Raw genomic sequence first — 21,787 nt, 5'->3', positions numbered from 1 at the left:
AACTATTCGGGTTTCAATTTCATTATTCGGATATTTGTTTTTCCCCCCAATTTTTTTCCCTAAATCAGGGCTCGACAGTAACGGTTGCCAGGTTGCCATTGGCAACCATTCAGAAAAAATGTCAACCACTTCTTGGCCTTTGGTGGCCTTCAGTGGCACCAGTTTTTAACATAAAGAAATAAGAACAGCAAAATGTGCACCCCAAAATGATAAATGTTAATTATTTGTTGTATTAAGAGTGATATTTAATTATTGTTGTGACCAGTCGGATCCTGATACTTAAGTTGCACGTGCATTGGTGTGATTACGGAGCCAGAAAGCAATGCACGTTTACTCACGTGCGCCGTGTGTTTGTTTTACAAAAAATGGCGAAGCAAATTAAGTTGTTTGACTGTGGGGTAAAAAGTTCGGCCAACACGTCAACATCTCAAACGAATGTTAAAAGTGATTCAACTGATAAAGCTCAAGATGAACCCAAACGAAAAGCAAAGAGGAAATGTGTGTAAGGCCTTGGGAGGCGAAATATATATGTACATTCTGCTTCGTTGTGCATTCACTTCCGGTAAAAGTCCCTTCAAAATAAGAGTCCCGATCTTATTACTACCAAAATAAAAGTGCAAAACGAAACTTTACCATAGGAAAATATTGGCATACAAATATAATCAATTCTATAAAAAGTTAACACATTTTAAATATAGTTAGACATATAAAAGGTAATTTAAAGCATTAATAATTAATATCTAATTCTTAACTGTGAATGGTTTTCATTTATTTAAGATTAGAAAGGGTGGATAAATGTACTACCACTTAAGTTTCAAATAATTGTGTTAATTACTTATTGTAAAGCATTTGAACATTCTTTTGTGTCTGTATAGTATCTTAATTATTTAAAATATAAGTTGACTAAAAATGGCAACCGTATTTTCAGTTTTTGCAACCAAAAGCTGATGCCTGGTTGTCAGCCTGGCAACCACTTTTAAAAGTTAGCATTGAGCCCTGTAAATGTATGCTATCAACAAAGGCGAATTGCCATATTCTTATACTATATTTATACTTTTGAATTGCACTGTTAAAATGCGGAAATATATACAATCTCAGCCTGTGCTCCTGACATCGCGTTCACAGTCACTAACGCAAACGGCACGCTTCACCTCGTTTCACACACCTGAACACAAAATGCCGAAGACTTCAGCTGTGTGGGACCATTTTAAATTGGACGACGGTAAGAAGAAGTGTGCCAAATATGCGACAAGAAACTGGCCAACCACGGTGGCACAACAACTCTGAAAAGTCACCTGGATGCTGTGAGTAGTAGCCTAGCTTAGCTTAGCTGTTGTCAAGTTGCCATGATGAAGCTGCTTTATCCGCCGTTTAAACAGTAACGTGATAAAATCGTGCACTTACTTTGCTTGGAAAATCGTTGCAAGCAAGCAACCGAATTGCTTTTTTATATTAGTTTTTCAACTTTATCCGAATAGTGAAAATAATAGGAGTAATGTGGGAACATCTGGGGCTAAGGCAATTATTCAGGTTGTAAAACGTTAGACGGAATTTGGAACCAGATTTGGTCCCCGGGCGCTGCACTGCGGCGGGGTTAAATGCAGAGGACACATTTAGTTTTAATGTATGCGAGTACTGAGACAATAAATAAATATAAATCGTAATAGTATGCTCTTTCTGCGCTTCTGCTTAACAGCGTGTTGTCAGGTGTCTCGGATTCGGAGCGTGTTATGAAACCTTTTGGAAAAAAGGTTTTATTAAAAAAAAAAAAAAATCTCTCTGCACCGAATATTCGAATATTCGCTGCTGATTACTACCGGATATCCGGAGCCCGAAAAATGGTATTTGGAAAAAAGGTTTTATTAAAAAAAGAAGAAAAAAAAAATCTCTGCACCGAATATTCGCTGCTGATTACTACCGAATATCCGGAGCCCGAAAAATGGTTGTCGGGAAAGCCCTACTGACCAGGGACATAAAATGGGTCATAGGAGAACACACCACAACCTATAAGTTACCTGCATATCGTGAAAATGGACCAGGGTTTCCCACACATAGAATTTAATGGGTCGCCAAAGTATATTTCGCGACCCATTAATTTTATTTTTTTTTAATCCGCCCGCGAGCACGACGCTATCTGCGATCGATTAACTAGTGGCCAATGATCCCTCGCTCTACGCCTCCTGTACCTGTTCGCTCTGCTATCGCGTGAAGGGTCTGCTAACAAGCGACCAACAGAAAGGTTAATGTTGTTGCACGTCACAAAGCCTTATCATGCAATAGCAGTACTGGATCAAACTACTGCACTTGCTGCATACTACATGCTTACTACAACTCTATATCTATCTAACACCCCTCCTCCCCCACCCCCACAATGAATATCGACCAATCACGTTTTGCTTGATTTGCGGGACCAGCGTTGCAGTCGGGAAGAAAAGCAATGTGGCACCTCCCCGCTGATTTTCCTTCTGGCAGAATCTACACAACACAACAGCCCCATTGAACAGCCTATCATGCCAGCCTATACAACACATGAGGAGCAGAGTTTTACTCTGTGTGTGTTGTAACTTGCATATATATTTATTCCACTTGACGCACACACAGTCATGGCGTAATCTCCACTGGGGACAGGGGGGACATGTCTATTTAATATAGATAAAGTAAGAAGTAATTCCAGTGTGTACTATGGGAAAGTACAAAAAACTGTTTAAAAGGGGAGTGATTAGTAAAATATGCATAAATAAAAAGAAAGAATGCTAATTAGGTAGCATAAGATAAGAATAAACCAGTTTAAATGATTTGTTATTGTTTGTGATAATATTCTAAAGATGATTGGAGTATTGAAACGTATACAGCTCCCTTTCATATGAGTGTTGAGAGCTGTATCCATAAATTCATTTTGTACTCAAAGTGCAGCAGATTGGTGCATTTCACTTCAACATTTAAAAAAAGATATATTTTAGAGGAGGTGAGGACCCCCTAGAAGATGTGAGATCCCCCCTGGAGGATGTGAGGCCCACCCTAGAGGATGTGAGGTCCACCCCCAAATAAAGCAGGTTAAAATTATTAAATTGCATACATTTTCTTTTAGTAAACACTGAAAACGGGTCCCTCAGACCCAAACAGCACACAAAGGTTAAAGGTAAGCATATAATATATAAATATAAAATATATACACTGCAAAAAACAAAAAAAAGAGGAGTAAAAGTAGCCCCCGACTTGCTTTATTTTTTGAAAGTATCCCTCATCCTAAAAAAGGTTGGTGACTCCTGCTGTAGAATAACAAAAAGAATGCCGTGAATACACTGAAATACACGTGTTGAAGCGGTTCGCTGCTGATTACTACGCGCCCGTAAAAAAAAAAATGTGTTATCTGCTTTGTCATCTGCTGTCCACTCTGTGTTCCGTGCGCTCTGGGTCCTGCAATAACGGCTTCCTTACGTTGTAAACACTGCATAGAGTCTGCTGCGTAATGTGCTGACGCTGGCTGGCGTTCTTTATACTTTACGCAGGACCATGTCTCTGGAACCCATTGGTCGATTTGGGTGATTTACACCTTTTTCTTAACCATTAGATCCAATAGAATCGATGGGCGGTTCCCAAATCCAAATAAACATTACCATTGCGGACGTAATAGAGAAGCAAACGAAGCATATCTGAAAGTACAAGCCTGGACTGCAAAAAAGACGGTGGGGGGGATCCACTGGGGGGACCCTCGTCCTTAAGAGGTTAAACCCCATCCCCCCTGCGAATGGGGGAATGTTTCATATCCATGTAACGGGAAGAAACTCAGCTAACCTCTGTGTTTCCCCTAGGATGGAGTCATAGCAGCGGTGCGAAGGCATGTGGGCCCAGCATAATGTGTGCACGTGCGAAGTGCGTCCCACCAATTTGTTTCTATGTGTCTGCCAGCACAAGAAAGGCTCTTGAGGCCTAGTACCAGGGCCGGTTCTAGCCAATTTGCTGCCCTAGGCGAGATTTTATATATAAAAGAATAAATGTCTCTACAAAAGACAAATACACTACAAAAACAGAAACTTATTGACATAGGTAATATACGTCAAAATGGCTTCAAATGTATTCAGTATTGTATGAACATGTTTTAATTGGAGGGTGGACGTCACATCCTCGAGGGCAGCCTTTCCCAAACTCAGGGTCGCGACCCAAAATGGGTTGCGGACCCGTTTTGATTGGGTTGCCAGTTAAATGCATTGCTACACACACAGACAGCGTCAGAGAGCTGATGGCTGCGTTGCAAATACAATTTTTTTATAATTTTTGTTTTTTATTTTTTATTTTGAAAATGAAATTATGCAATATAGCATTGTATATTGAATGATTTAATTTTCTAAATACAAATAAACTAAAAATAAAAGATTGTATTTGTATCAGCTCTGACGCGTCCCCCGCAAAAGTTTTCGCGCTGTCTGTTTATTGTCTGTTGATTAATCCCGATCGTACATGATGGCAAAAAGACGATACAAAGAGGAGTTTTTAAACGTTGGCTTCACAAAAGCTGTTAGAAATGGAGAGGAGCGGCCTCAGTGTGTTTTATGTGGAGAGGTGCTCAGTAACGAAAGCTTGAAAATGAATAAATTGGACCGGCATCTCCAAACAAAACATCCTCTGCATCGGCACAAATCGAAGGATTTTTTCATCTGCAAAGAAGAGTCAAGAAGCAGTATTTTGACGGCGGAATAGTAAGTCACTCATTTTAATCATTTGTTTTGTGTTTTTAGTGAGTTTGTCAGGGTCTGTTGTGAAATTGTTTCGTTAATGCAAAGTTGGATGAAATGTAGACTGAGCCCCGGAGCGGACCGCCAGCTGCGCGCTCTCACGCGTCCTCTACTCGCTCCCGCGAGTCCACTACTTTCTGCAGCGGCATAGAGCGGTGTTTCTCCTTTCACTAGCCTGAAATGTTTTTAAAACGGCCGGGAGAAAAACAGAGAAAAAATAACCACAGGAAGATTAGAGGGAAAGTGACAGGCAGTATGAGAAGGAAAGTGAGAGAAATTATCAGCCGCACGGACGTGACTGCTGCAGTGTGATGCTTATAGGAATACATATGGGGGTTATTCCCTATCTTTATTCAAGAGCGTGGTCTTTAAATTTACGAGCATACTTTATTGATTTCACGTTCAGAATATGTATTTCTTTCCCTAAAACCCTGTCCTCACACTCAAATAGTGCCTGCTTGCGCTTAGATTTGCTCTGCTTCTGCTCAAACTGTACGCTTGCACTCAAGATATATTTCTGCTTACAGATTTCCTGTGTTCCAGTTTAAAACCTTCTCCTTGCACTCAGGCTGTTTCTGTGCGCTCGTGAAATGTCTGCTCTCAGATTACTTCTGTGCGCGCTTGGATCTCTATTGTGCAACAACCCTGTCAAAATCCCTCTGTGGGGATTCCCCACAGTATTGAGTATGTAGTCGCTTTGGATAAAAGCGTCTAACAAGTAACATGTAATGAAATGCGCTATAAATGCGGTTGCCAGGTCCACATTGGGTATACAGCGTACGCCGGCTGGTATTAAAAATCACCCAATAACCCAGCAATGTTAATGATAATATCTTCTCTGTTATTTTCAGGCATTCAAAGGGAACAGAGGGGCACTGAGGGCATCCTATCAAGTCAGCCTCCACAAAAAAAAAGTTAATCAGTTGCCAAGTGTTGGAGTTTATTTGTCTCCGAGTGTTTTAAAACAGCTCTGTTCATTTAAAAGTGTTTAAAAAATGTGTGTACATAGTTTTTGATCTAGTGACAAACTTAATGTTGCATTTCTGATAATTTAAATTTGGTTTCACCTGTGATGTACTGAATACACTTGACTGCACTTCCTATAGTTAGTGTTTTGTCCCTTTCTGTTTACAACATGTTTGTTCTTTGTTCATTTAAAATAGTATAAAATGGTGTGTACATAGTTTTTGAGCTAGCGACAAACTTAATATTGCACTTTTGATAATTGTATAATTTAAATTTGTACTGTATATACTTGACTGCACTACCCATGTTTCGTCTTTCTGCTTTGATCCTTATTTTTTCTGGGCAAGCTCAAAGGGAAGGTTATTATGGTGAGAAACCTAATTGCTGCGATGCACTTTTATAATTAAATAAATATTTTCCTTTTAAATTCATGGTGTGTTGCATTCTTTGTTTATAACTGTAGATATTATGGAAAATCATGCCATTTTTTGAGCTTGGGTCCCTTAGGACCACAACATTTCTGTTTTGGGTTTCATGCTGAAAAAGTTTGGGAACCCCTGCTCTAAGGGGGTCCGGGGGTATGCCCCCCGGGGAAGATTGTTTTTAACATTTTAAAGTAAAATGCTTCAATCTGGTGCACTTTGAGCGCCCAATTACTAGAGACCTGATCTAGGGGGTTCCACTCTAAAACACCCATATGAAAAAGATTGGTTTACATTTTAATAATCGATGATGTTGGTTCATTTTTTGTTATTTTCTAAAGTGCCTGCCATTGCCTTTATTTGGAGATGCGCTATGCGCAGCAGTGCAGCGTCTTTCTCTGTAACCTCTTTGGCGTGCTTCGCACTCAAATGCGAACGCATTGTTGAGGTTGAGCTGTGATAGACCAACGTCTTTTCGCAGAGCTTGCATTTAACTTCCTTTGGACTTGTAAGTTCGAAGTAGTTCCACGAGGAGGAACTCTTTTTACCAGTGTTTCCCACACAATGTTAATACTTGGGCGGGCCGCCCAGGTATATTAAGACCCGCCCAAGTATATTTCGGACCTTTTTTTATTTTTTTTATCCGTCCATCTGCGAGTGATTAACTAATGGACAATGAGCCCTCGCTCTACGTCTCCTGTGCCTGTTCGCTCTGCGGTTGATTAACTAGGGGACAATAATCCCCCCCTGTTCGCTCTGCGATCGATTAACTAGTGTATGATCCCTCGCTCGACACCTCCTGTTCGTGCTGCCATCGCGTGGAGGGAAACGAGAAACGGAGAAGACGACGTTAATTTAGAAGACGCGGACACTAAGGTAAAGTAACTATTTTCTCCTTATTGTGTTGTTTTCTGACTTTGGTAGGAGTTTTCGAATTATTTGAAGTTAGTGGCAACTAAGTGTGTATTTAACTTAACCAGGCCAACTTTGCTGCGTGCAAGTTACGTGTGCTAAATTAAATATAAAAAAGATTATAATTCGTTTTCTCTTCGGGCTATGCCAGTTAGAAGGACACAGATTAACTTTAGCTAAGGTTAGACTGTTAATTTCCTCTGCATTACTCCTCAGATATGAGTATTCAAAAATATTTTAAGAGAATACGACGTGAGGATGAGGAGGAGAGACAAGGAGAGGAGGAGAGACCACAGGTAACTTAGCCAATGTTAGCATTTTGCTTGCAATGGCAATAATAAATGCATAAGTCTCAATAATGATATATGTCGGTTCATTTGACCTGAAATTATACAATTGCAGTCAACAGTGAGTTGCAATGCAGAGACCAAACTAGATTTAAGCTTGTTTTCAATTATAGCCGGTGGTCAGTGAAGATGCTGGCACAACTAGTCAGAGTACTGAGGGAGAGGCAGCAGGTCCCAGTGTGGTAGAAGCAGCAGCAGGTCCCAGTGTAGAAGCAGGTGCAGGTCCCAGTGTGATACAAGCAGCAGCAGGTCCCAGTGTGGTACAAGCAGGTGCAGTTGAACAAGCAGCACAGTTCCAAGCATCACATTCACAGAGACAGACATAGTATAATAGCAAGGAGAACTCTACCATTTAAATGCAGTAATAACTAGGGATGTAACGATATACCGAATACCGCGGTATCGCGGTAATGAAACGGCTCAATACCGTCGTGAGACTGAAAAGATCTACCGCGATATTACCGTTCATTCATTTATATCTCGCCCTGTAAATAAAAACTGTAATGTTTTTGTTTGAACAGCAGAGGACGCCATAATACTAATCAAGAATACTCCCATCATCCTTTGCGTGCAAGCCCGCCCTCACACTCAGACCCAACGAGAAAATGGCGAATGGAGTAGACGAACGTGCTGACCAACTAAATAGAAATTGTGAAATTGAGGATGCTCCATCGACTTTTAAAGCTGTTGTGTGGCAGCATTTTGGTTTTCCCGTTTCAAGAAATGACAAAGGTGAAAAGCAAACTAACAAACGCCAAATTATTTGCAAATCCTGCCGGGCGACGGTCGCCTACAATTCGGGAAACACATCGAACATGAGAAGTCATTTGTCACATCACCACCCAGAAAAGCTCCGAACACAACAACCTACTGTGAGGAAAATGCCTAAGCCAGGCCAACTGACTCTGACAGAAATATTTGGAGCGCCACTTCCCCCTAACAGTCCAAGAGCTCAGGAAATAACAAGGTGCATCGGCGAGTACATGGCCAAAGACTTAAGGCCGTTTTCTGTGGTCGACAACAGTGGATTTCGGAGGTTAGTAAACACGCTGGAGCCCAAGTATGCCATTCCATCACGGCCATACTTTAGTCGAACAGTGCTACCCGCTCTGTACCAAGAGACAAAAGCTAAAGTGACACAGAGCCTCAAAGAAGCAGAGTGCATCTCAATAACAACAGATGGGTGGACTTCACGAGCTACGCAGAGCTATATTACAGTCACGGCTCATGTTATGACCAGCGAATGGGAAATTAAAAGTTTTGTTTTACAGACGCGGCCTCTTTTCACATCACACACTGGACTAAACATTGCTAAGGTGTTAAAATCTGCTGTTTTGGAGTGGGGACTCGACAATAATCAAGGCATTGCTGTCGTAACAGACAACGCAAGGAATATGGATGTAGCGGTGAGAGAGGCCGGTCTTTCCCCACACATAAAGTGTTTTGCACACACTTTAAACCTCGCTTCAAAAGCGGGTTTGAACGTAAACCGGGCAAGTCGTCTGCTTGGTAGAGTGAGGCGTGTAGCTGCGTTTTTTCACCGCAGTTCAACTGCCACAGCTGTGCTGGCCACCAAACAGGGAATGTTAAACCTGCCTGCGCATAAACTCATCATGGATGTGGTCACAAGATGGAACAGCTCGCTTGACATGCTCGAGCGCTACCTGGAGCAACAACAAGCTATCGCTGCAACGCTACTCAGTGCTGAAGTCAGGCGCAACGCACGCGAGATAGACACTCTTGAACCAGCTGACATCACGGACGCCGAGGACATGGTTCGGCTTCTCTCACCGCTGAAAAAAGCAACCACCGTGCTGTGCGATGAGTCTCGACCTACAGTCTCTCTCATTGTGCCCCTCAAGCACATGATAGAGCAAAGCATGGCACAGTGCGATGAGGACTCCTCCACCATCGCCCAAATGAAGAGAGCCATACTGAAGGACTTTACAGACAGATACCAAGGGGAGCAAAACAAGTTTCTGCAAGAGAGCACTGCGTTGGACCCCCGGTTCCGGAGCTTGCACCAGCTAAATGACAGTCAGAGGGAGGACGTTTTCGACAGGCTGAAGTTGAAAGCCACACAGATGCAGAACCAGGTACATATTTAAATATTCTTTTTGTGTCTGTGTAACTTTTTCAGATAACGTAAGGTGGGTTTGCCTCTGTTGTTTTTGTGAAAAGAAAGATAAGACGTTTTTTTTCTACCTCTGCTTGCTTGCATAGAACCCTAGTGAAACAGAAGGGGAAAGAGCACATGACGCTGAGGAACAATCTCCTCCTTCCAAAAAGACAGCGCTCGAAGATCTCCTTGGGGAGTCTTTCAGTGAAGAAGTGCACGTCGCACAGCACAACACTGGTATCCAGGCTGAAATTGACTTGTACCGCAAAGCGACCTCTATTTTACTCTCTGACTGTCCTCTCAAGTGGTGGAGAGACAATGCAAAGTGTTACCCACTGCTGTCCCCCATGGCCAAAGCATATCTCTCTGTCCCAGCCACATCAGTGCCGAGTGAGAGAGTTTTTTCCACAGCAGGGGATATTGTAAACGCCCAAAGATCCCAGCTTCTACCTGGAAATGTTGACATGCTCATCTTCCTGAAAAGAAACCTGTCTGATGAGTGAGTGAGAGAGAGTTTGAGTTGAGTTACTTCAAATCTATTTTATTGCAGGGTCTGATTATTGAATGTTCTTGTTTATTTGCACAAAGAAAATGCATACTTTTGTTTGGTAGTACTTGTTCTTGTTCCAGTCTGTTACTGTTTTGACAATTTAAATGTACTACTATACTAAATGCTGTACAAATCAGATTTATTATTTAATAAAGAAAACATTTTGGAGTAAAAAAAAAAATTTGTATTTTTTTTTAGAATTTTTTTTTCCTTCAATATATCTCGATAAATATCGTACCGTGGACTTGTTATCGCGGTATTACCGTACCGTGAGTTTTTGGTATCGTTACATCCCTAGTAATAACAATGCATTATTTTCAGATTCCAAGCATCGCCACTCAGGATGGAACCCTGATTGGCTCAAAATGCCACAGTTCAAGAATTGGCTCTACCTCACCCAGCATGGTATGAATGGCATTTGCAAGTTCATATTTGTAATAAAACTTATTTTTTGTAAGAATTAACACGTTTTTCTTTTAAAAAAAGGAATGTTTTGCCGAATCTGCTGGCAACACAAGCCTCCAATAAAGAAAGGCTTTTCATAGAAGTTGGGATTCTTGTTTTCCGCAAGGATTATATCGAGCGCCACATCTCCTCAGAGCCTCATCAATATAGTGTAAAGCATCAGGTCTCACTTACATCAGGTATATCATTTTTTTATGTAAAGCTAATTTCTGCAACCTCTCAACCATGTTTGGCTCATATAATGAATGATGTCTTTGCCCTTGGTCTAGGCTACTCAGTGATGCAGGCTTTTGAGCCCACAGTTATTATGGAGCATGAGGCCGTCATAGGTGGACTCAAATGCCTTTATTGGCTAGTAAAGAACGAGATTGCTCACCACACCAACTACCCTAAGCTCTTAAGTTTAGCTCAGCTTTTGGGTTGCGATTACTTTGAAAAGCTGAAGGTAAACCTAGTACAAAATGATGCTTGTGAAACTAAGAACTTTAACCAGCTAAATGTTCAATTATCTCTTTTTCTCAGGTGGATCAAAGAAACAATTATCAATCACACAGAATAGTGGATGAAATGCTGGAGATCCTTGCAGAGATAGTAGAGTCGCCTATTTTGGAAGAGACAAGGTCATCTCAAGCAATCAGCATAGAGGTTGATGAAACCACAGATGTATCTGTAAACCGCCAGCTGGATTTACATGTTAGGTGGGGTATTTTTTAAAGGAATGATGTGCATTTAAATAAAGATGTAGGCCTAGTTAAACTTAATATTTATTAATATGTGTGAAAACCTATACATTTTTATTTTAGACACCTGGATAAAGAGGGTTATGTTTTCAACCACTTCCTTGACCTGGTAACTCTGGAAGATGGGAAAGCTGACAGCGTTGTTGCTGCCATCAAGAGTGTACTACAGAAGAAGGATCTCCCGGTAGACAGGCTCTACGGACTCGGGACAGACGGTGCAGCAGTGATGACGGGTATGGAGTTTATTGTTAAATCTAATGGATTGTGTGAAATGTGTATTGTCAGCTGTTATTAAAGGAAACAAAATGACGCCCTCAACACTGCATTTAATTCCTAAACTTAGGCCGTCTGAATGGAGTGGCAAAGCAGCTCACAGACAGTTTTCCAAAGCTGGTTTCTGTAGCGTGTGCTGCTCACAGACTAGCACTGGCATGCAAAGATGCCTCAAATGCTGTCAGGTATATGGCAAACTTCAGGAACCACCTGCAGGAACTGCACCTATTCTTCCGAAATAGTGCAAATAGGTCAGCCACACTGAGTGCTGCCGCTACCACTCTTGGTCTGAACGACTTGAAAGTCAAGGTGTGTTTTCACCTATTTTCATAATACTATTGTGGTGTCATATTATTTACATATATTTTACTTACCAGTGTTTCTACTTGTTGTTAGGAGGTGAAAGATACAAGGTGGCTATCGCAGCAACTAGCCGTTCAAAACCTCCAGAGGAACCTTCCAGCTGTGCTGGCTGCTCTGGCGGAAGAAGCGAGCACAAGGAAGTGCCCAGTGGCCAAAGGTCTATACACCTTCTGTGCCACATACTGCTTTGTGGCTGCCCTCTACCTTCAGGCAGATGTGCTGCCCCACATTGCAATGCTGTCCAAGGTGTTTCAGAGAGCTGATGTGAACTTTCTCCACATAAAGGAGCAGGTAGATTACAAAGAAATGCATTTGATGCTCCCAGTTATTTGCATTATCCATCCTATTATATTGTTGTCTTTTTCCACATTTAGGTGCCAGTCACACTTGTTACTCTGAGGAGAATTCTGGAGGCAGGCGAGACCCCACTCCCCGGAACGTTCATTGCTCGCCTACACCAAGACTTGGACAACCCAGGTGGACTTGGGGCGTTTAGCATTGCCGGAGAGGAGGAGAGGATCAGGAGGGGACACGGAATTCTGGAGCGCCCCCGGGAAGATATGTGGGCCAGATTTGTCAGAGATGTAAATACATCCCTTCTTACTTTTACATTCCAATATTTATTTTCCTTGAACTGAAAAATGTATAATATCATTCCAGGTCCTCAAACCTTACATCTGCAGCCTGGAGAGCAACATTGAGAGCAGGTTCCAGCATATTGAAGTGCTGGGGGCCTTCAGTGTCCTGGGTCCAAAGGCAGTTACCTCCAATGATGTAACCAACATTTCAATGTTGCAGACCCTTGCCAACAAATTCATCCCAGGGCAGGATGCCACAGTTATCCAAGAGTGGACCTCCTACAAGCAGCATGTTCTTGAAGGAACATTTAAGGTTGGCAAATACCTCAATTAATATGAACTTGACAGTTAGAATTGCTTGTTTTGACATCTGTAAATGTTTCAATTATACTGTATACTCATTTGCCCTGCCTTGGCTAATCTCTGAAGGACAAGACACAAGCTGAGATCATGCAGCTCCTGGCCAGTGAGAAGGACGAATGGGCAGAAATATACCCAAACCTCAGCCTTCTCTCTTCAGTGGGGTTGGTCATCCCTGTCTCCAGTGTAAACTGCGAGAGGGATTTTTCTACGATGAACAGGGTAAGTGTCATTCCCTGTTGCATGTCATTCTGTATAGTTCATTTAAAACAAACTGTCTGTTTTACAGGTGAAAACTGACATGAGAAACGGACTGAAAGGGGAGCACCTGGCTGCATGTATGCGCATAGCAGTCAGTGGACCAGCACCAGAGGCATTCCCATACACACAGGCGTTGGAGCTGTTCTTCAACAAACCCAGACGGATTAAGTGCTCTGACAAACAGTGCCATCTTTGTACAAAATGAATATTGCCATACAGTAATGTAAAGTTAATAAATAAACATGTTGTTAAAACTTGTTGTTTGTCACATGTGTTGCACGTCACAAAGCCCGCCCCGAGGTCCGCTCGCACCGCGGTCCGCTCGCAGCCCCCCCCCCTGGCACCTTCCCCCCCAAGTATATTTCAGATCTGTGGGAAACACTGTTTACCTGCCGCTTTGTTCATCTTTAGTCGCACGTGTGAGGGAGAAGGGGGGTGGGGGCGGGGTCGGTGTGTAGCGTGCTGCAGCAGTAGTCTGCTCTGCACGCAGACTTCCTCCAAGTTTACAGTAAAACAAACTGGTGGTGTGACCAATGGCCATTTACAATTATTAATACTATTACTATTATTAGCATTAGTCTATATTTTGGTTGAAACCAAGCCAGAAAAAAAAAAAACATAAATAATAATAAAAAAATATATAAATAAAATCGATTTTTAAAAATAATATTCGATTATGGAGACTGTAACGAATATTCGAATAATCACTGGCATCCCTATCGCCTATGCCAAAAATCAGCCCCGCCTAGTACATACAGTGGCAATATCTCAAGATTTAGCAAAAATACACCTTTGTTGAACATACAGTAACACAAATACTACAAATCCACAAACAATCAAAAACGTATTATTATTTTAATTTAATAGTAAAATACAAAAACCACCCATTTCCACCCAAATGACCCCCGAGGTAGTCTTTTTTTTCTAAACCTCTATAAATAAATAAAAAGGTGAAATGTCCCTTGTTTTGCATCCATCTTGATACAGGGTACTTATTATATGTTGTACTTTGGATTCCCAAAGCTTTTAGTCTACTAACCCATCATCCAAGGGTGGTTTTCACTAAGTAAAAAATTATCTTTGGACAGACACTATAATTTAGATTTTTTTACAATGTTCAATCTGAATTTTATTTTAAAAAAAAAAATCTATATTGACTCTGACTTTTCTACATCCAACTAACAGGTTTATCATTAATTTGAGAAAAAAGATTATTAATTTTCCCCTTTTAGAAGTGTAGTTATGGTCAGTTGTTCTGGAAATGTCGTTTTCGAGCCTGAGACCTGAAAAAAAGACTTGGGGTTTAACAGGTTAATGCAGTGGTTCTCAAACTTTTTCTGTCAGGCCCCCCCTTTGGAGAAAAAAAAAGGTTGGGCCCCCCCCCCCCCCCCCCCAACACAAATAGTCAAGCTCAGTGGCGGCGCCAGAGATTTCTTTTGGGGGTGCTGTGGGGTAGCTTGACGTTTCATAGAGGGTGCTGCTCAAACATTTAGGGTTTCCCATTAATGTACCGGGCGCTACAGTGGAATTTTCTACTGCAACAATCCCCACGCAAATACACAGTGTGACGAATACAATGAATGCTCGATAATCAGCTCACGGCATATAGGTGCAAGCAGGGGTAAAGTTCTATTTTTATAAGTGGGGAGTGGACCTAACATAGGGGGGTCCGGGAGCAAGCTCCCCTGGGAAGATTTATTTCTAAATATTGAAGTTAAAAGCATCAATATGGTGAACTTTGAGAGCAAAATGAAGAAGTCTATGGATACCTCTCTCAACACCCATATGAAAAAAAACTGTAAACAGATTTACTTTTTCTTTATGGATATTTTACAAATCACCCTTTTAAACTTTATTCTTTTTTACTGTCATATAGTATTTCATACCTGTTTTTCATTTATTCTCTTATTTTTTTATAACTATAATGATCATATAAACGTGTGCCTTGGAAATAATTGTTTACATCAAAACGTTTGAGACCCACTGGGATAACTTAAACTAAAGTTAACTATCTTAGGTCACTGAGTCCCTCAGTCTGACAGGAGAAGACTCTCCTCCACTTTGTTGTTGAAAAAACTCCTTATATCCATTAGCGTAGCTCGCTAGCGCCAAAAGCTAACAACAACGATCTCCGGCGCGCCCCCCACTGTGAGAACCACTAGGTTAATGGGAAAATAAGCATATTTCTTCAATAACTTCCAGGGACCTCATTTATAAACGTAATACGCCACGTACGCCAATTTCTAGGGATGCTCCGATCGCCAATTTTGGGGCCGATCAAGAAACAGTATCGGCCGATACCGATGACCAATCCGATCGAGTCGGTGGGGACTAAGGGGATCTTCCATTTAAAGTGATGTTTAAAACTCATTTAATGGGGCTCATTTCGTCAGCGGGCCTTTGACGGACGGCTCGGTACGCTGACGGCCTGCACCGCCCTTATTATTATTATTTTTAACGGCATCATGTAAGTTGCGCTGACAGGCGACAGAGGTCCACAGAGTTCCACAGTTGCCCCGCAGCGAGAATCCCCCCGCCCTCCCGTAGACATTGCACGAGCTCAGTCACTTCATAACGCCAAAGATGGGTCGCGGTAAACGCTCGGAAGTGAGGCTCCATTACACTAAAAAAGAAAAAGACAAGGCAAAGTGTAATGCCTGTTAATAGCTTGCCACAGGCATAGCTCAGTTAAAATAAAGCACAGCTATTGTGCAATACATTTGTATTGCATGTATATTTTTGATTTGTAACAATTTCAGTTAAAGCTTAAAAGAATAAAGATATTTTTGTTATCCAAACGTTTGACCTCTTTCTTTTTTTGGAATTGAAAACGGGGAATCGATAAGAACCGGAATCGATAAGCAGAACCGGAATCGATAAATAAAAGATCGGAGCATCCCTACCAATTTCTAATTAAGTCACCCAGTTGCATGGCGACACTTATTGTTTAGGTGTCAGGGCTCGAGCTTAAGGACATCCCTTCGTCGAAAAAAATAGTGTCGGGGAGGATAAAAAATAATTTTGGGACGAGTTAAAATAAAAATAACCTGCTAACTCTACTACAGACGGCGATGAAAATGAAACCGACTGCCCTGATTGTTGTGTAGCACACAGTTACACACACACACACACACACACACACACACACACACACACACACACACACACACACACACACACACACACACACAGAGTGTGTGTATTTCGTGGGTTGAGTGATGTACAATGACATCCCGTGGAGGAATTGAGAGGCTGAGATTGAGAACCCTCTATCGTATTTAGTCCTTAGCAGTATGCTGCGCCTCTCCCCATGTAGGGATGGGTACCGAGCCCCGGTATTAAACGGGCTCCGCCCGGGCCGGAATTATTCAAAGGCAGTGTTAACGTTAAGCTCCGACGTTATCTGACTTTTTATCGATACCGGAGACATTTAAAAAATATATGTCATATGTATTATTGCTACATAAACATTATATCAAAGTTTTAGTTTAGCCAACTCCGTTTCTAATATGCAATAAGACTACAACATGCGTCTATGATGTATTTTCAAGCTTTCCAATCCAGACGAGATCTCTCTCTCCGGTCTGTGTGCGAGGGGGCGGGGCAGTTTGTAAAGGTCTCCTGACTGTGTTACAGACTGTCATCCTGGTTAGTGGTTACTCTGGGTTCTGTCTTCAGGACAGAGTGTTGTGTTGAGTAATTTTCTCATTTGTGTGTTTGTTTAAATATATTTGGCCTTTGTTTATGTGATTGACTGATTTACTCAAGTAAAAAGTTTGATGAATTATCATCTAATGATTTGTATGATGTTTTATTTATGTTAAAGGTCACTTTGAATGATTTTAACTAATGATAATGTAGAAAAACTAATATTTTAAATTCGGGACGGTCCACATTAATTTCGGGACGGCTTAGATTGTATTTCGGGACGGTTCCGGGAGGATGGTGAAAAAAAGTTGGTCGAGAGCCCTGTTAGGTGTCTTTTAATAAGCAGGTAGTCCTTTCATTAGCTAGAACTAGCTGGATCTGATCGATAGACATAAACGCGAGTAAAGTCTAATCTGATGGGAGAGAGAGATCAGCTGCTGCTGACGAGTCAACACGCAGTTCTGCATGATCACATGCAGCGGTGAGCGGAACAAAACACACTTCAGGTTAGAATATCACACGTAGCTATTTTAATTACCTCTCATACTACCTAAACTAGTTATAGATATGTTTAGTTTTACTGTCGGGTCACTCATTACTGGATCCGCGAGCTGCATGATACTAGCATAATAGATTGCCCTAACGGGCAACCAGCAGGTGAGGCTTCATTGCCCGAGCTAAATACTAGATGGCCCCGGGCCATCGGGCAGTCGTTACTGTCGAGCCCTGAGCGGGAGAGGAAAAACAGACAGGAGGGATGTTGGAGGAGATGGAGAGGACAACGAGGACTTGCTACGTGGAGGGGAGCCAACGGCAACCAGACAATGAGGGAGGCCCGATACGTCACTCATCTGGAGGAGAGGACCAGGCGCGCGTAGAGCAGAGTGGAGAAGAGCGATCACAGAGCCTGCCGAGGCTATAAATGACTTTGATTTGTTGTTTAAATAGGGGGCCTACAAAACCAGCCCCAGGGCCTGATGGGCAGGAGCTCCAACAAGGCGTTTAAGACAGAGTGAAATTCAGTGAATACACATAGAGAGGCAAAGTCCCGCCCACAGCGATTCCGCCAGGGGGCCGTCTTGCCGTCATTTGACGTCCTTATTCAGCTCAGGACGCCCTGAACGTGAGCCGAGGGCGTCTCGAAGATCGAGAGTTTTTATCGCTTGAAATGACAAAAAGGAAAAAGGACAAGGACATCCCTTGGCAAAGGAGTCTGGTGGGATTATTTTCGGAGTATTGAAGATCGTTTCCCCGACATCGAAGGTGCCTGCTACAGGACAACACGGAACGTGCGCGATTTGGATGCGCTGAGCGGGGGGGTTTTAGTGGAGCACACGCGTGAGCTGCGAGCACCAGAACCTCGCAGCGGCAAAACTGAGGCTCCGTAGTAAACTGTGGTAACATGAAGAGCCGTTTGGGAGCCGAAACAGCCCGCGCTATAAGAGAGCCGAGCCAAATGATCCGGCTCACTAACGTAAAAAGACAGTAGGCCTATCTATAAGGGACGGCTCAAGTAAAAATTCAAAACAACCCCCCCCCCCCCCCCCCCCCCCGCTCTCGGGGTGGACGTCCTCTCAGCCCTGTTCTGGCGGAAGCACTGCCCGCCCATCTACTTCCGACCAATGGGACCTTATTTTGGAAAAATTATGTATTGAAGTCAATGGGGAGAGAAAACGTATCTTTCGATCCTGTTTCGATCCTACTTATAATATGTTATAAATGTCTATTTTGTTATATCATACAACATATAACATTTGACATTAATAACATCAACATTTTGCCATGTAAAAATGAAACAACTGTCAGGTGGTGTTATTGATTATCTTTGCAAAAGAGCCCCCACCAATATTGATTTTGAAAAACATATTTTAATTGAAATATGGGAGCAAGAACAAAAGGGTAGAATTGATCAAACCATATCATGTTATTATTGCAACTGTTTTTATTATATTGTGTTGTTTTGTTTATATATACACATATATATATTAGGGCTGTCAGTCGATTAAAATATTTAATCGCATGATTGTCCATAGTTAATCGCGATTAATCGCAAATTAATCGCCCATTTTTTATCTGTTCTAAATGTACCTTAGAGGAATATTTTTCACGTTTTTAATACTCTTATCAAGATATGAGTGGACAAATATGCTTTATGCAAATGTTTATTATCATTTGAACAATGAGACAACAACGCAACAACCTCTGAACGTTACAAATATTCGCCTCAATTCAACCTGGAACCTCTCTCATACAATACAATACAAAGTGTGTGCGTGCGTGCGCCTGTGTGTGTGTTATGGCTTTCCCGAATACCATTTTTTGGGGCTCCGGATATTCGGTAGTAATCAGCAGCGAATATTCGGTGCGGAGAGATTTGTATTTTTTTTTTTTTTCAAAAAGGTTTCATAACACGCTCCGAATCCGAGACACCTGACAACACGCTGTTAAGCAAAAGCGCTGAAAGAGCATACTATTACGATTTATATTTATTTATTGTCTCAGTACTCGCAAACATTAAAACTAAATGTGTCCTCTGTAGGGTAACTGTAGGGTCTGCTGTATTGTTGAGGATGTTGATGGATGGGATGCGTTGCACAAGTTATTATTATTAGGCTGAGCTACTCAACTTTATGCCATTGCCTTAGCCCCAGATGTTTCCACATTACTCCTATTATTTTCACTATTCGGATAAAATTAAAAAAACTAATATAAAAAAACAATTCGGTAGCTTGCTTGCAACTACTTTCCAAGCAAAGTAAGTGCACGTTTTTATCATGTGTAACGTTACTGTTTAAACGGCAGATAAAGCAGATTCATCATGGCAACTTGACAACAGATAAGCTAAGCTAGGCTACTACTTACAGCAGGGGTGGGGAACCTTTTTCCTCTCAAGGGCCATTTCCATTTTTACAACATCCTTCGAGGGCCGTACAAATTATTGAACTCAACGTCTGCTTAAAAAACTCAAATCGAAGCCCATTCATTTCGCCTTTCTTTCATGCTGTGCAAAGAAAAAGCAACGTCTTAATCCAGATATTTGACCATGACCCGCGCATTCATGCACAGAAAGATATGGACACAAGATGTGTGCAAATGTATTTAGTCTCATATCCATGTGGACATTTTTTTAAATGTTGAAGTTAAAAGCATCAATCTGGTGCACTTTGAGAGCAACATGAACCACCCCATATGAAACAGAACTGTAAGCAGATGTTTTTCTTTATGGATATTTTACAAATCACTCCCCTTTTAAACTGTATTCTTGTTTATTAATAACAACTTTTTTTTACTGTCATATTAGTATTGTATACCTGTTTACTTTATTCTCTTATTTTTCTATAACTATAATGATCATATAAAGATGTGCCTTTACCTCACTGGTTGGAGAAAAAGCTTCTTATATTCGTTAGCATAGCTATCTAACCAGATGCTAATAACAACAAAGTTATTGACTGTATGATCAGTATGACAGATGAACAGATCGCCACTGGGCTTACAACTAAAGACACAGCCACGCAAAAACTGCGGCATGTGTACGGCTCCTTACGGAGCCACGTTCTGGTGCTCTCCGTTAGTACTACACTCCTGTCAGACGAGACATATACCACGTGATGACACGTGAGGCTCGTGTTGTGTTCAAGGACCCTGAACTTGGCCAGGAAAAACAAGCTTGTTTAATTATTTTTGCGGTCTAGATTTATTTTTATTTTTTGCGTGTGTTTATAAATTACCTTGAGGGCCGTACCAAATGGTATCGCGGGCCGTATACGGCCCGGAGGCCGGAGGTTCCCCACCCCTGACTTACAGCATCCAGGTGACTTTTCAGAGTTGTTGTGCCAACGTGGTAGGCCAGTTTCTTATCGCATATTTGGCACATATTCTTCTTACCGTCGTCCAATTTAAAATGGTCCCACACAGCTGAAGTCTTCGGCATTTTGTGGGTGAAACGAGGTGAAGCGTGCGGTTTGCGTTAGTGACTGTGAGTGAACGCGATGTCAGGAGCACAGGCTGAGTGTATATTGTATATATTTCTGCATTTTAACAGTGCAATTCAAAAGTATAAATGTAGTATAAGAATATAGCAATTCGCCTTTATTAATAGCATACATTTAGAAGAAAAAAAATATTTTTAAAAAATATAATTTTTTGGGGAAAAAAATAAAAAAAACGAATATCCAAATAATGCAATTGAAACCCGAATAGTTGGCCAACGAACGAATATTTGAATAGTCTAATATTCAGGTACAGCCCTAGTGTGTGTGTGTGTGTGTGTGTGTGTGTGATGGATCGTTGGAGCTATGTGCAACTCAAGGCATATGCTCGAACGGGAGCTGCCTGGACGCTGCAATCATGTTGCGCGCACTACCTGTGCTGAGTGTGCTGACTGTTCGTACAATGTCCCACTGTCTGGCTACCTGCATAAAGTCAAGTGATCGGCGAAGTTGTCAGGGAAATGTCGCTCCTCTGTTTTCATTTAAACAGATCCTTATATCCGTTAGCGCAGCTAGCTAGCACCAGATGCTAACAACAACAATACACATAAGGTATCTCTCGCTCGGGCCAAACATATACACACCCTCCCGGTCCTCCCAATAGCCAGTCGGTGCCTGCCGGTGAGCGTGGAAGTGTGGTCTGCCGCAAGCGGACGGCAGGAGCGGGGCTGTCAGAATCAGCTTGTATATGGTATTTTAAACTCGATGCGCTCTGAAACTACGGGGCGGCCGAGGACAAAAAATACACATGCGTTAATCGCGTTCAAATAATTAGTGGAGTTTAAAAAAAGAATTGCGTTAACGCGTTATTAACGCGTTAACTTGACAGCCCTAATATATATATATATATATATATATATATATATATATATATATATATATATATATATATATATATATATATATATATATATATATATATATATATATATATATATATATATATATATACACACACACACACATATATATACATATATATACACATATATATATACACATATATATACATATATATATATATATATATATATTTATGTAAATAATAATATAAATGA

At 41.4% G+C, this 21,787-nt stretch overlaps 3 protein-coding genes across 4 annotated transcripts in view; 2 read left to right on the top strand and 1 right to left on the bottom strand.

The window, feature by feature from the left end:
• tdrd6a (tudor domain containing 6a) overlaps window positions 1–21,787 on the bottom strand; it is a 71,109-nt gene that overhangs the window by 32,549 nt on the left and 16,773 nt on the right. The window lies entirely within an intron of this gene.
• Window positions 7,745–11,080, top strand: LOC307016223 (E3 SUMO-protein ligase ZBED1-like; the record flags this gene model as incomplete). Its single annotated transcript, XM_079645266.1, has 5 exons — window positions 7,745–9,476; window positions 9,604–9,889; window positions 10,371–10,454; window positions 10,784–10,843; window positions 11,037–11,080. The coding sequence occupies exons 1-5, from the start codon at window positions 7,986–7,988 to the stop codon at window positions 11,078–11,080; spliced, it is 1,965 nt and encodes a 654-aa protein (XP_079501392.1). The 5' UTR covers window positions 7,745–7,985.
• On the top strand, window positions 11,049–13,297 carry LOC307016377 (zinc finger protein 862-like). The gene is made up of 8 exons (XM_079645466.1): window positions 11,049–11,212; window positions 11,318–11,487; window positions 11,598–11,836; window positions 11,924–12,181; window positions 12,265–12,474; window positions 12,551–12,781; window positions 12,898–13,050; window positions 13,118–13,297. The coding sequence occupies exons 1-8, from the start codon at window positions 11,082–11,084 to the stop codon at window positions 13,292–13,294; spliced, it is 1,569 nt and encodes a 522-aa protein (XP_079501592.1). The 5' UTR covers window positions 11,049–11,081; the 3' UTR covers window positions 13,295–13,297.

The sequence above is a fragment of the Notothenia rossii genome, assembly GCF_949606895.1.
Source record: "Notothenia rossii genome assembly, chromosome: 8".
Lineage (NCBI taxonomy): Eukaryota > Metazoa > Chordata > Actinopteri > Perciformes > Nototheniidae > Notothenia > Notothenia rossii.
The sequence above is the reverse complement of the archived record's forward strand: the minus strand, read 5'-3'. Positions and strand labels throughout refer to the sequence as shown.